The 16,340-nt window shown below is 36.2% G+C and overlaps 1 protein-coding gene across 1 annotated transcript in view; it reads left to right on the forward strand.

Annotated features, from left to right (window-relative positions):
- Positions 1–16,340, forward strand: part of Ziz (dedicator of cytokinesis protein Ziz) — a 464,297-nt gene that overhangs the window by 166,357 nt on the left and 281,600 nt on the right. The window contains 3 exon segments of the mRNA XM_090369931.1: positions 5,263–5,450; positions 15,243–15,308; positions 15,429–15,521. Coding sequence (XP_090226057.1) covers positions 5,263–5,450; positions 15,243–15,308; positions 15,429–15,521 — 347 coding nt within the window.

The following is a 16,340-nucleotide window of genomic DNA, read 5'->3' on the forward strand; positions in this document are numbered from 1 at the left end:
CCGTATCGAGTTATGTATTAATTAATTATGTTATGTTTGTAATCTAAGTCATATGTATTTAGTTAAAAGTACAATTTAATTGACAACCAAATTTAACAAAATTAATAGATTTTACTGATTAATTGACTATATTATATACTATACTAACGCTATCTATTTCGGGATATAATGTTGTATCGTATGACAATGGCGGCAAGTTACGAGCGGTAAATCTACAGACACTTAAGTATTAATTAACCTCCAAATCTCACTGTCTCAATTCAGAATAAACTAACGATCCCGACTAGGTTTATAAGCTACTTATAGAAAATAATTTGATGTAACAATTGGTCAATAAAGCGGCTAAATATGGCTAAAAAACTTCTCATTCATCGGAGCTGCAACTTGTAACACGTGGATTTGATACTGTAACCCAGTGTTTCTCAAAGGGTGTGCCGCGTCACATTAGTGTGCCGCAAAATTTTCCAAGTGTGCCGCGAAATTTAGAAATTTCTACTTCTATGACTACGTAGGTGTGCCGCGAAATTTTTCTTCTTTGGAAAATGTGCCACGAGAGTAAAAAGATTGAGAAACACTGCTGTAACCGATACTTTTTTGTAATTACAAGGCCGAGTAAAGAATAAATACACCAGATTAATCAGAAAATCACAAAATAATGCTGTACTACTAAATTTAAATCAAAAGTTTTAGAAAAACAATTTCAAATCAATAAATAAGAAAATCCAATTAGTGGCTTTGAACCCGTCTGGCTCCCACTAGCCTCGTCAGCAGAGAGCTTTCTACAACATTCAAGAATGTTTCGGAATGCACTAGAGTATTTTTACATGCAGAAGAAAGGTTGGGATGTTTCTGAAAGGTTGTAGAACTTTCAGCTGAGTTCTTTAGAAACATTGAGCCTTCTAGAAACTTCTCTACTGAGAGGGTTTCACACCAAGCAAGCATTTTTGTATTTCAAAAAGTGTGTGTTTCGGAGAGAGAGAGAATTGTGAACAAATGTTTTAGTGAATTAGTGTTTGTAAACAAGTGTTATGTGCATTAGTGTAAATCATGAACAATTTACACTAATGCACAATGTGCTTTAGTGTAAATAGTCTATTATTTCTTAATTGTGTTCTTCTGTGCACGTACCTCAACCATACATGAAATATGTTGCATTCTTGCCGAAATAAGCCTGTTAGCTTTTGCTACATTTGCAGAAAAGTGGTATTAAAATTGCAGTGGAAGCCAATATCAAAACTTGTGAGAAAAGCCTATGAACTCTATTTGGGATGTAAGGTCAGAGATCAAGATAAAGTATGGGCTCCAAAGATTTCCTGTAACTTCAAGTTGTGTTTCAAGGAGACATTAATAAGCTGACTTAGAGGTAGCCATAAATCAATGCCTTTAATTGTTCTGGTGATATGGCAGGAATCTCAAGACCATATAAATGATTGTTACTTTTGCATGACCAATATTTCTGGTTTTTCTGGGAAATTCAAGCATAAAGTAGAATATCCCAGCATACCTTTTGTTCTAAGGCCAGTGAATCCTCTCAATGATACAATGCTAGTGCCAAAGCTGCCAGAAATGTATGGACTTGACTCTGATTTAGGATCAGAAGAGGAGTCTCCAGAAGATGCAGAACCCAGAATGAGTACAGATCCAGACTTTTCAACCCTTTATACTATAAAGCTGCTTGTAATCACTCAGGTAGAATTGAACGATTTGGTCAGAAATTTGGACTTCTCCAAAACCAAGGCTCGATTACTAGCATCATGGCTTTTTCAAGAAGATTCCAACAGCAGTGGAATATTCTTGAAAAGGGTGTTAAGGGGGCCTTTTTATAGGAAGAGGCAATGTAGCATAATGACCTATTACTCCATGGATGGTGCTTTGGTTTATTGTAACAATGTCCAGGAATAAATGAAAGAGTTATATCTGGAGTATGTTCCCGAGCATTGGAGGCTTTTCATTTATTCATCCAAGGTCAGTTTGAAAGCAGTTTTTCTCCATAATGAAAATAAGTATTCATGTATACCATTGGCCCATGCAGTTCACAAGAAGGAAACATACAAGAACTTAGATTATTTTGCAAAAAATTTGCTATCAAAGTTTTGCTGACTGGGTTGCAAGGTATACACTAAATACTGCTGCTTTTTATGCGAGTGGGACAGGCGAGCGAAGGATTGGCACTATAAGGTTAAGAAAAAAAAAAAAAAAAAAAAAGGCCAGACCATTCGGAAACTATACCAGGCCAGAAAAATGTAGCACATTTTCCTTTGGTGGATAAGTCAAAAATCAGTTTACCTCTGTTGCACATCAAGCTGGGTTTGATAAAGATAATTGTGAAAGCAATGGACAAAAAAGGAGAAAGATTTTCTTGTTGGAGGCAAAAGTTTCCTTAAATCAGTGAGGTCAAGATAAAAGAAGGAATTTTTGTGGGTCCTCAAATCAAACTGCTATTCCAAGATGAGAAATTCATTAAAAAAAATTAAATACTACAGAAATAAGAGCCTGGAAGGAATTTGAAAACATCAGCCAGAACTTTTTAGGCAATGAGAAATCACAAAATTACAGCGAAATTGTGGATGAGCTAATTTTAGCATACAGAGAGTTGAGATGCAATAGGTCATTGAAGCTTCATTTCCTACATTCCCATATAGACTTTTCTTGAAAACTTGGGAGTGATCTCCGATGAACACAGTGAAAGGTTTCGCCAAGGTATTTCTCAAATGGTAAAAACATACCAGGGAAAATGAATCCAAAATATGTTGGCAGACTACTGTTGGAATCTCTTATGGGAGACACCAACGGATGATTATAAAAGGCAATAATAAACGACAAACTAGGTGTTTTGTTATCAGATAAACATTATTGTAAATAGAATAAGGTTAATGGACTCATTGTTCAATATTTAGCACTGTACGTAACATTTTTCTTAAAATATATGAAATAGTTTTTTACTAGAAACTTAGTTTTTACTTTAATCCCTTCTGTTACAGCAATATTGTTTCCATATTTGAATTTAGCAACATCAAATCTACAAGAAGCACCCTGAATTTTAACAAGGAGCAAAAAAAAAAAAACGTTTTTTCCCCCGACTAGTATAATTACTATATCTTTAATTTGGTGATAAAATATTTTTGAAAATTTGTCTTGATTGAAAGTTGTTTGAGAATGTGTGCTGGTAAATATTACAAGTTAGTACTATAGTTATAAGTTTAGTATATATTTTTAAAATTCTGTATACAAGGGTACGTTAAATTTTACCCAGTGGTATGCTGGGTTAAGCCACCTTGTAGATTTACGTTGTTTGTTTGTTATTTGGTTTTTTGGGATCATTAGCAACTAAGGCCATATTACTCAGAGGATATGCGGTGGTCATTCCCTGACCTTTCCGCATCCTCCATATTTGGTGGTCACCGGGCTCGAACCCCGGTCTAATCAAGAAGCGTGTGCTATGCACTGCTGCTCCCCTCCCACCTGGTTACGGAGGCACTGATTTATGTTGTAACTTGTGAGCCATTCACATCAGAAAGGATGGAGATTTTATACGCTTTGCTCTTATCTTCATATCAGAAAAATTTATTTTTGGATTACATTTGTTTGCATATACAGGTGACCCCTGCTTAACGCTGATAATTTGTTCTGGAAAAAACAGAGCGTTAAGTGAATCCATGCTAAGCGAGCACCGCATTCCCATAAGGTAACATATGTATTTGTAAGTTGCAGTCGGTGCCATAGGATATTTCCTAATCAATAATAAACGGTAGTGAAAAGATGCACAAATGTCGGTCAAAATATTTAATATTCAAATATTTATACATATAAAATATTCTGCATTACATACGTATATAATTATGTGGTAACTACTTATGTATCAAAATTAAACTTAAAATTCCAATTAAAATCATGAATTTAATTGATCTAAATTGATTTAATTTAATTGATGAATTTAATCATGAAAAATGTGTCAATTTTGGGTTGGCCCTCTTCTAAATAAACTAAAAGGGGTATTAATTTTAAATCCCCTGCAGCGTTACCACCTAACAATAAAGTCACCCAGCTTTGAAACCTGGCATGTCTTTTTTTTTCTTCTTTCAATATGAAACTTCTTTTAGACATTCATTTCCATGAAGTCCTGCTTCATCTATGTTATAAACTTGTTGAGAAGTATAACACACAATACCCCTCTTCAATAATTTTAACAAGTTCTTTTTTGAAAGTTTCGGTTCCTTGATCTGCACTTGCGGCTTCTCCCTAGATTTTAAATCTATTCAACCAGCCCTTACCAGTTTTAAATGGTCCCACATTTTTTTTTAGGTGAGTTTTCTTCAGATCATCATCATCATATTGGCTAATCTCTCTCTCTCTCTTTTTTTTTTTTTTTTTTTTTTGTAATATTTAACTTAAATGAATTCTGCATTGGATATTATCTTCAGTAAAATTAGTTAACGTCTTTCCATTTCAATCCTAATAGTCAGCCTAGCCATGGTTGCTTGCATTGGAACAGCTATCTTTTCCGCGGCTAAAATTAATTCTTTATTTTTTTTTATAATTGTTCTTACAGTTAAACATGCAAGTCCTAAATTATGGCACACATCTGCTTGTCGTTGACTGGAATCGATTCGCTTCAAAACGTCTAATTTAATTTTCAAATTCAGTCTTTTTCTTACATTTATAGTCCTCGTACTGTGCCCAGACGTTGCTCTTTCATTCTTATCGGCCATTATTAACTCTTCGAAAATGTAACTGCGTTGGTTGCATTAATTATGATACAATGTTCGAGTAAACTGTTCGTTACGCATGATGTCTAATACTATACTGAGTGATGACTAGACTTCGGATAAATGCATATAACGCAAATATTGCAAGCAATATACTCGATCATTTTTTAAAATGTTGATCTCAGAACTACATAACAAAGTCACTGTACTGCAATTAAATTAGCGTCGGAGAAAATTTCACTGAGCGTGGAAAAATTTCTCAAGTCTGCGTGGGAAACGTTTTAATGCTGTTTTGCTATTCATTTTCAAGCTATCAACTCCATCAAATGAAACGATTTCGTTAAATATGCAAAAATGCAATCTATAAAAGAGCATTATAGTGATCTGTGACAGCGTTATAGTCAGATGTGGGTTATAATATAAGAACAGCATTATAGCGAATCAGCGTAAAGCGAACCGCGTTATAACGGGGGCCTGCTGTACACGAAAGCTAACTACACTTGTAGAAATATCTGTGTATAAGATGTACCACTCAGTAATGTTTATTAAATTCTAGATACTTTAACCTCATCACTAATGCCTGTGGAACCATTCCCTGTCCCTCCAACTGCTGAGCCTACACTTGAAGTGGAGCAGTTTCCTACAGGAGTAGCAAGTTTTAGCTATCCATTCTCATTGTATGTAAATAATCTCTACGTTCTCCCTAAAAGTCTTAAATATGATAGTCAAAAGTCTTTTACAAAGGTAATTACATTTTTATTTTTTTTATTTTTTATTAAATTCACAGATTAATTTACAAATGTTGTTATAATTTCAATTTTTGGAGAAATGTAATATCATTGAATGCCAGGAGGTTTTTACACACCTGCATTATTTTTTTAAACTAATTTTTTCAGTAATTTTATGTAATTAATTTCTACAATATTTTGTAAATTTAATTTTTAACTTCTCTAAAGTATTTCTGCTAAATGTAGTTTTCTGGTAACTTTAGTAGCTTAATTTTAACTTCATTAGTGGATAAAGTTTTAGTAACAGTTTAATTTCTGTAATACTTTATTAATTTAAATTCTGTAATATATTGTAAATTTTAATTGTGCAATCTTTCTTAAGTTCAAATTTTATCTGAATAATGGCTGTTGCAAGATCCATTTTTAAACATCATCCAGGGACATCATGACTGATGGAAATGCCTGCAGGCATTTTTGGTGTGAGTCATGAGTTTGTCACTTGTATAGCCTGTGGCATATATTCTAAGGTCTAATAGACAGCCCAAGCTAGCTTTCTTTGCACCTGATGTAGGGAGTGTATCGATCTCGAATTAAAACTTGGTGTATTACTAGAAGAATTTGAGTCACCGAAGAAATGGGTTTTTGACCTGGAAACAAATGCAACTGGAACTCATCAGGGACTTAAGTATCTTTTGACCTGCTAAGTGATGCACTCTGGATTCAGATTCCAGAACAGTCGAGTGGTATATTGCTCAGGTTTAAGGAGATTTAGTTTTATTGGGAGACTATCATCACGGAAATGGGTGAAATTTTAGATTATTAGATTTAAAGGGGGTAAAGAGTATTATTATTATTTGTGTTGGGATTAACGATATTAAATGAACATGACCTGATGATTTGTTGGATAAATATTGGACCATACTGAAAAAATGCCAAGAGTTAGGTCAGAATGTGTTTGCAATTTTGCCCAGACATGATATGCGGAAAGCCTTGTGGATTAATTCAAGACTTGAGGGACTCTGCAACTGATGATTTGTTGGATAAATATTGGACCATACTGAAAAAATGCCAAGAGTTAGGTCAGAATGTGTATTTGCAATTTTGCCCAGACATGATATGAGGGATCATATGCTGTGAAAGTCTTGTGGATTAATTCAAGACTTGGACTCTGCAAGGTTCTAGAGGGGAAAATTTTTATCAACATGGCCCGCATGGCACTTGTAGGTAAAAAGAATTTATTTTGTAGAGATGGTATTCATTTGAACAAAGGTGGTGCAAGGGTTTTTGCCACTATCTTTGAGGATACTTTAAGGGTTCAGGGAAACTGCTAGCTGGGGCAAGGAGGGGAGAGTAATATAAATATGTTTTTCAGATGATATGGGTAATGCTTGCACAGATCTTAAGAATTTGTTTGTTGTTGTAACAGTTGAGGTTAGCAAAGTTTTTTGAGGGTGGCAACATTTGAAATTAGCGGGAGGATAAAGCTAGAGAAATAAGCCTAAACAAGCCTATAGGAGTGTTTCAGGGTTGTAAACTGTAGAAGAATACTTAGTTGTAACTGTGTATGCAGTAATGTCAGGAGTGTTGTTAATAAAATGTGTGAATTTGAACTCCGGGTTAGGAGAACTAATTCTGACAAAATAGGGCTAACAGAAACTTTGGTATGTGTAATGTATTTAGGGAAGGTAGAAGGGGTGTGGGTCATTCTTCTTATCAAAATCAGCCTGAGTGAGAAAAGAGCTTTTGCCAAGTCGGAAGTTATGCCTGCCAGCATGGACTCTCATCATACTCTTCACAGTAAAATATGAGGAGATTATGACAAGAGTCTCAACATGGAGATAGAATGGGGCAGGAGAGTGTGAATGTCTTATTATGGGTGGCTTCAATCTGCCCCTAATTAATTGAAATCAGTAGAAGAGAAACTCACCATGGGTAACAAAATTCTCAAATAAACTAGATGATAATTATTTATACCAGCATGTTAGAGAGAATACTAGTGATAAGAATATTCTAGACCTTATCATTACTTGTGAATCAGAAGACATTTAAGGCTTACAGTACAGGAATCATTAGCAGGTTGTGGACACAGTTGTTATTGGGAAGATCTTGCAGTAGTTAGAAGTCAAGGCATGAGTTTTAATTTCAGAAAAAGGGACTATCACAGTTTAAAGTTCGTGATATCTATTAATTGGACAGATTGTATTGAAGAGGGAGGGCAAATACATTAGAATTATAGAATACCTTTTAAATCAGTAATCACAGAAGCCATGAATGTATATACTATTAAGAAAATATAGCAAGAGAAGAATGCTGAGTAGTGAATACAGAGCTGGTAAGTCTAATAGTACAGAAAAAGATAGCATGGGGAAAGTTACAGGGTGATGAAAAGTATTGAAGCCTACAACAGCTACAAGTTGTTGATCTTAATAGTACTGCAGGTAAGCATAGGGAGGCCAAAGCTGAGTATGAGAATGCACTGGCTATGAGAGCGGGACAAGGAGTTTTGCATGTGTGTGAATAAAAAGGAGAAGAAAACAAATCACATTGGTTCTTTGTTGTACGGGGTATAGGAAAGTCTTAGATAATCCAGCTGATGTTGCCGATGAATTAAATAGTTACTTTGCATTGGTCTTTACTGATGTAAGACCTTTCGTGAGGAGTTGTGTGAGTGAAGCTGGAAAGCATGAAATTATTTGATAGGGAAATTACAGAATATTATTTTATTAGAAAAACTTTTGAGCCTAAAGGCAAGTAAAAACTCCTAGAGTTGATTGCGTATGCCTGGTAATTTTAAGGGAGGCAGTCAGAGGGTGTATTGCATCATTAAAGTTGATTATGAGGGCATCATTAGATTCAAGAGAGATTCCTCTGGATTAGGAAAGTGCCAGTGTATTACCAGTACATAAACGTGGTTATAAGACTGAAGTTGGTAACTGCAATTGTTACTCTGACTTCAGTGGTAGGGAAAATTAGCATTAGTAGAGGCATATGATGCAAGAAAGCAAGCTTATGCAGCATCAGCCAAAAAAAAGAAAAAAAAACATGCACCCATTTCACCCCTCCGTTCATTCGAAATACCTCTCCAGCTGACCCTTAAATTTATTTGGGCTATCAACTTCCACAACAAGGGATGGAAGTCTGTTCCACCAACTAACTACCTGCTGGCTAAAGGAAAATTTCCGCACATCTATTCTACATCTGTCTTTCCTCAATTTGAATTTATGCCTCTCAGTGATTATTCTGAGCAAGAGGAAGAATCCCATTGGCATTGAGCGTGCTCAAATCATTCAAAGCTTTATGCACCTCTATTAGATCACCTTGCCGGTGCCTAGTCCCAGATACTGTAATTTGCAAAATTTAAGCCTTTCTTCGTAAGCGCAACCCTTTGTTCCATTCACTAATCTTGTTGCCCTTCTCTGTACTCGTTCCAGCAGCTCTACATCCTTCTGGAAATGAGGCCTCCAGACCTGTATACAGTACTCGAGGTGTGACCTGACCATTGCCTTATACAAGGGAATAATCACCTTATCCCTGCTAGAAAAATTCCTGTATATCATTGACAAGACACCATGAGCTACTCTTGCAGCCCATCTGCACTGCTCAGAAAACTTCATGTCTGCCTGCACAATTACCCCCAGGTCCTTTTCATTCTCTACAACTGTCAGTGTAGTATCACAGAGTTGATACGTTGCTCTGGGGTTACTGTTTCCCTTATGTAGTACTTTACATTTGTCAATGTTAAACTTCATTTGCCACCTCTCAGCCCATCTGCTCAACTGTTCTAGATCCTGATGCAGCAGCATACTGTCATTAGTGACCTTAACAACCCTGCCAACCTTCGTATCGTCTGGAAACTTGGACATTAAGCTTGATATACCATCATCAATATCATTTATAAATACAGAAAACAATGGCCCCAATGCTGAACCCTGAGGGACTCCACTAATAACATTACTCCACGATGAGCAGTTTCCATTGATTACCAATCTGTCTTCTCCCACTCAACCACCCCTTTATCCATAGCAGCAATTTGCCTCCAATACCACACTGCTCCAATTTGTGCAGCAGTCTTCTGTGTGCAACAGTATCAAAAGCCTTTCTAAGATCCAAATATATGATATCAAAGTTATTCCCTGCATCCAGTTCCTTTGTGACTGCATCATAAAAGTATCCAATCAAATTGGTCAGGCAAGACTTTTCCTTAACAAAACCATGCTGTGTCCGAACTATAACTGAAGTCTTGTCTAGATGATCCTGTAGTATTTTTTAACCAGTGCCTACATTAATTTTCCGTGAACAGAAGTTACACTAACAGGTCTATAATTTCTTGTGTTGCCCTTTGAATTGGGGTCACATTTGCACATCTCCAGTCCATGGGTACCTCCCCTGAGTCCAAAGAAGCTCTCATAATTATGGCTAAGGGGTTGCTTACTTCCTTTGCTGCCTCCTTTAATATAACTGGATAGATCCCATCCACCCTGGGTGCCTTTTTTATGTTTATCTTCAACAATTTCTCCTCCACTTTCCTCTCAGTTATTACAAAATCATCCAGCTCACTGCCAGAATTTAACTTACCTCTGGCATTCCCCTCCCTGAATAACTCCTCATGGGTGAATGTAGATGCAAAATACTCATTTAGTTTGTTAGCCACCTGAGCAGGATCATCAACAGTTGAACCATCAATATCCAGTGGACCAATCAGATTCATCTCTTTCCTTCTAGAGTTTACATAGGTAAAGAACTTTGTTGTTTTTCTTTGCATCCTTTGCCAAGGATTTCTCATAATCTGCCTTTGTCTGCCTAATCTCCTTTGTGACTTGGTTACAGACCATCTTATATCTATCATAGGCTTCCATGTCACCCATTAATTTATATGTAACCCATGCATTTTTCTTCTCTGCCATATGTCTCATTAGTTCATATGACATCCATTTAGGCCTAAACCTTGAACAATATTTCTTAGTTGGTATGTAAAGCATAGTAGCTTCCAAGATAATTTCTTTGAATGCTTCCCATTTTGAATTTGCTGTTGGTAACATCATCAGTTGGTCCCACCGTATAGAATTTAAATTCTGTTTCAGACCACTGTAGTCACCTTTACGAAAGCAAAAACCCTTCCCTTTACCCTTGATGGTAGTTACCTCTTTGAATAAATCCTACTTCAGCACACTGTGATCACTGCCACCTAGTGGTTCCTTTATCTGCATATTCTTAATGCATGAAGAATCACTACTGATAATCAGATCAAGAGTATTACTCCCTCTAGTTGCCTCCCGAACATGCTGATGTAGAAAAGAATCATCCAATAAATCCGCAAAGGCCTTGCTAGTGTGTGAGTGACCAACCCACAAATTACAGTCAATATCTGAGAAATTAAAATCCCCGATTATAAGACCATCTGATTTGTTGGCCCACTCTATTTCCCCATACAGTTTCTTATTATACTCATCAGAGTCATTAGGCCTGTAGCACACTCTTACTTTCAATTTTGACCTCCCAATGCTTATGTCACACCAAACTGACTCGACACTGCACTGTCCAGTGATGTTGATTGGCTTCACTTCTTTGGATTTTAACTAATAGTATAACCCCTCCTCCCTTCCTATCTTGTCTATCCTTCCTGTACACATTGTACTCCCCAAATTCCAGTTCTGCATTCCTTATATCTGTGTGACACCACATCTCTGATATCCCAACAATATCTGCCTTTGTGATGTTCTGAGCAATACCTCAAATTCATCAAATTTATTTACCAAACTCCTAGCATCGGTGTACATGCAAGTATACATGCACCTGTTCCTATTCTTAGCTACCCTAACACAGCCCATGTGTTTACTTGTACCGTAATGACTCCCTGCAGTCTCTGAAATACCCTGCATCTTGTTTTCCAGGCTGCTACTCATTCCAATAGAAGCAGTGCAAGAATCACTTTCACCTCTGCCAGTGGCTACTGTTAATCTATTAGTCTTTGTATCCCCCCAAGCTAGCAGTTTTCTGACCCACCTAACACTGCCTCGATAGCATCAGCAAACATTCTTGAACCCTTTCTATTTAAGTGTATCCTATCCCTGTAGAAGCTGTCTCTCCTGTTAACAAGTACAGACCAGGCTGAAAAAAATTCTACTTCTAGAGCTTTGCACAGTGTTTCCAGGGCCGAATTGATCGACAAGGCTCTCATCATATACTCCCTCCTATCGTGTGTGGGCAGAATTGCAGACACTTTCAAATTCCACCCTAATTCATGGCTTTTTTTTCAACAGTGACCTGTACTTGTTAAGTAATTCTGCCAGTCTCCTACTCTTAATATCATTCATGCCAATGTGTACAACAATATCGCCCTTTGTACCCTTAAAAGATGATTTCTGCTCTACAATGTCATCAACCTTTGCCGCTGGCAGACATACCCTGATCCTGTTCCACCTATCCTTTTTACATAGCATGTTCCCCGTTTCCCTGACAACTAGAGTAACCAACAACTACTAGTTCCTGTGGGACCAGCAAATCTTGAAGGCAGTGATTAAGAATGCAATCCAGGGATATTTAGGTAGAAATGGTATTCTGAAAGACACACAACATAATTTTCACTAACAAAACAATGTTTAACTAACCTGGTAAGTTATTTTTTTTTATGAGAACCCCAAACACGAGAAGTATTGAAACCTATAGTACTTAGTACTGTGCTTGGGTTGGAGGTTGAGAAGATGAAAGAAGATATTTGTTGATGTTAGACTTGAACTTCTGTAGACTGTAATTTTCGGGAAATACGTATGAAGGAAGATTTTTCCAGAAAACGGCAGTTGAATGAATAAACGAGGAAGATGAAAAGTTGGTTTTGCAGTTGGACAGCAAATGGATGTTGGCTGGTGGCAGCACATGTTCGGTCTGTTTTGAAAGAGAGCAGGAATTATAGAAGCCAATTCAGAAGAGCAGTGTCCGTGGAAGTAACTGTAGAAAAGGCATGCAGCAGAAACAGAATATCTATGAGACAGAGAGTGGAAGAGTGTCTGTTAGAGATGAGTTATTAATTAACCTAACTGCCCTCTTCTGAATGGAATCTAGAAGCCTGAGACACCGTTGACACCATTATTTTGACATTGCTACTCATTAGATGGGGTGTAGGGAACAATTTCAACATAATTTATTCAGATTTTAGCAAGACATTTGAATCAGTCCCTCATGAGAACTTACTGTATAAGCTGGAACATGTTGGAATTACTGGAAAGCTATTTTAAGATGGATTTTAGGGTGGTTGCAGGTAGAGGGTTGCAATTAATGGATATTCTTCAGAGTGGTGTAACGTCAGGTGTGGGGGTCCCCCAAGGATTGGTTCTCGGACCACTTTTGTCGCTGATTTTCGTAAATTATATCAACCTCATTGATGTTTATAAGGCTCTGAGGGTTTAGTAAAATGAATGAAGGCAGAAAAAATCACTTTTATAAGAAATTCCAGAACCAAGGGCAATAAATTCAAATTACAGGAGAAAAGTTTAGACTAGATTGTAGAAAGTTTTTTTTTATTTTAACCAGCGAATTGTTGATTACTGTAGCAAGTTTATTTGCGGGTAGTTGAGGCTGACAATTTGAAGAAATTTAAAGGTCAACTGGATAGTTACCTACATGAGGAGGGAAGTGTATAATTTCTATTTCGTTATCTACCTTTTTTTATTGTTTTCCCAGTGCAGCAAACATCTTTGGCTTCCTTGTGCTATATGGCCAATACTAATTCAATTTGATAAGTGTTTTTTTTTTTTTTTGTTTTTTCGTTACAAATTTCCGAGAATTTCTTTGGTTGGCTTTTGTAAACCACAATCACACAACAATAGCTGCAGCTATGAAATGCTTCTCCAATTGTGTATTGTGTAAGCTGTTTTTGTGCTGCCATCCATTAATACTGTCTACTGTTAGTTAAGCACAAATAAGAATTTCCAGCACATTCTATTTAAAGCTGAAGACATTTCATACATAAACAGGCACATTATTTGAAATAACTGTAAAAAAAAAAACATAGATCCATGTATGTATAGAAATTACTTTTCTGTATTTATAAATGATATTGATGATGGTATATCAGGCTTAATGTCCAAGTTTGCAGACGATATGCAGGTTGGTAGAGTTGTTAATGACACTAATGACAGTACACTGCTACAACAGGATCTAGAAAAGTTGAGCAGATGGGCTGAGAGGTGGCAAATGAAGTTTAATGTAAAGTACTACATATGGGAAGCAGTAATCCCAGAGTAACGTATCAACTCTGTGGTACCACACTGACAGTGGTAGAGAATGAAAAGGACCTGGGGTTAATTGTGCAGACAGATATGAAGTTTTCTGAGCAGTGCAGATGGTTTGCAAGAGTAGCTCATGGTGTCTTGTCAATGATATACAGGAATTTTTCTAGCAGGGATAAGGAGGTGATTATCCCCTTGTATAAGGCAATGGACAGGCCACACCTTGAGTACTGTATACAGGTCTGGAGGCCTCATTTTAAGAAGGATGTAGAGCTGTTGGAACAAGTACAGAGAAGGGCAACAAGATTAGTGAAAGGAACAAAGGGTTTCTCTTTTGAAGAAAGGCTTAAGTTTTGCAAATTACAGTGTCTGGAGACGAGGAACCTGCAAGGTGATCTGATTGAGGTGTATAAAGCCTTGAATGGTTTGAGCATGCTCTCAATGCTGATGGGATTCTTCCTCTTGCTCAGAATAATCACCTGAGAGGGCATAAATTCAAATTGAGGAAAGACAGTTGTAGGATAGATGTGCGGAAGTTTGCCTTTAGCCAGCGGGTGGTTGATTGGTGGAACAAACTTCCATTTGTCATTGTAGAAGTTGATAGCTTAAATAGATTCAAGGCAGAATTTGACAAACATTTGGAGCGAGTGGATGGCTGAAATAAGGAGTTTTTTTTTTTTTTGGCTGATGCTATATAAGCTTGCTTTCTTGCATCATGTGCCTTTGCTAATACTATTTTAGCCATTATAGTGGTATTAGAATTTGTGGGTTCAGGATGGTGAAAAGTTACGGTTTCAGTACATTGAGACAGCAATGCACTTTCCTCAATGTAAAGAATTATGGGGTGAGGTGAGCAGAGGCCTAGGAGGGGTTTCTTTTTTTTTTTTGACAAATTTGGGAAAACAAAATTACAGCTAGCACGTGGGATGGTTTTGGAAATAGCTGCACAAAGAAACAAGATCCTAATACAGAAATGACTGTTTTAGCCATTATAGTGATATAAGAATTTTTAGAATTTATGGGTTCATGATGATGAAAAGTTGCAGTTTCAATATAATGAGACATACACTAGTTCATCTGCCTCAGTGTAAAGAACTGTGGGGTGAGGTGGGAGGACTTTTTTTACAAAATCGGGAAAACAATTGTGGTTGGCATGTGGAACAGTTTTGAATATATGGCAAATACATAGAACACATGAAACCTGCACTCTAACAAGCACTAAGCAGCTATAGATGAGAGGGGTAGTACAATAATATAAAATACACTTTTAGAATTTTATATTCTAAAATTGTATTCTGTATATAATATATACATATATACAAAATATAATTGTGTGTGAGTGTGAGTGAGTGAGTGAGTGATTTATACACTTCTTGTGTATATATATGTATATACCTTCAGGAGCCCGTACATTAAAAGCATAAATCTGTGTAAGTACTCATGGAGGGTCAATTAGTTGGAAATTGTGTAATTAAATTCATGAAATTCATATATTCTGTTTAAAATAACTGCTTTAATTTTAAATGTGAAATATGAAAGTAACATTAAGTTGTTATTTATTGGTTTATTTACTCTTTTATTAGGCAAGAAATATTGCATGCTTGGTAGAGCTGAGGGACAGTGATGAAGAAGGAATTAAGCCACTAAAGGTACTTGAGAGAGAGAGAATATGATTTTTTAACTCAAATTGTTAGTTTTAACATTACAGTTTATTTTTTTTCTCTTTATTAAGTACTCAAATAAGTTTTGATAATTTTTTTTTTTTTTAGTGTGTGTATGGAAGACCTGGAGAAGCAGTTTTCACTTCTCAAGCATGTACTGCAGTTAACCATCACAATACGTGCCCAGACTTTTATGAAGAGGTAATTTTTTTTTTTGTTTATTTACATTTATATTCATTAGTTTACTATTTATACCATGATCTAGCAAAATAAAATGAGTACTCCAGGGATTTCCAACCTGTAAACAATATATACAGTGAAACTTCCCTTTAACGGACAGCCATGGGGAACGAAAATTTGTCCGTTAGAGAGGTGTCCGCTAACAAGAAGTCTGAGGGAGAAAAAAAATAAAGAAAGAAAAAAAATCGTTAAACGTTTAATGTAAAATTAAATTAAAATATATACAGATTTTGAACAATATTTTTGTAAATAATATACAATTACATACACAAGAGATAAAGAAAAATCGTTAAACATTTAATGTAAAATTAAATTATATACAGATTTTGCACAATATTGTTGTAAATAATATACATACAATTGTGCTATGCATATTATGACTTTATCTTAAGAAAAATACATACAGTAATCACTTATTTTCTTCTGCACCTTCTTCTGGCTGATAATTTTGTTTTCAACATTTGTTTGGAGTGAAGAAACCATCGAAAGTCCTTCAGTATCTTCTTCAGCGGCGAAAAACATTTTTAAACGATTGATTTGTATGAGCGCTTCTTCTATTTTCATTGGTGGTTCGTCGTTAATGTTCTTCGACAGAATGACCTCCTTCCATTTCTTCATCCTCATGAGGGACTTCTTGAACGATATCGATGATAATGTCGTTGATATCTAGAGCACCATCTTCTGTAGTGAGGTTCGAGTCTATATCTTTGTAGCCAGGGTCACTTGTAGCTGAAGTATCGTACATTATCAATAGATGTTGAAGTTCTTGTTCTTCTTGGT

This window comes from Mastigoproctus giganteus, chromosome 1 (genome assembly GCF_048544385.1).
Source record: "Mastigoproctus giganteus isolate SK-2022 chromosome 1, ASM4854438v1, whole genome shotgun sequence".
NCBI classification, from domain to species: domain Eukaryota; kingdom Metazoa; phylum Arthropoda; class Arachnida; order Uropygi; family Thelyphonidae; genus Mastigoproctus; species Mastigoproctus giganteus.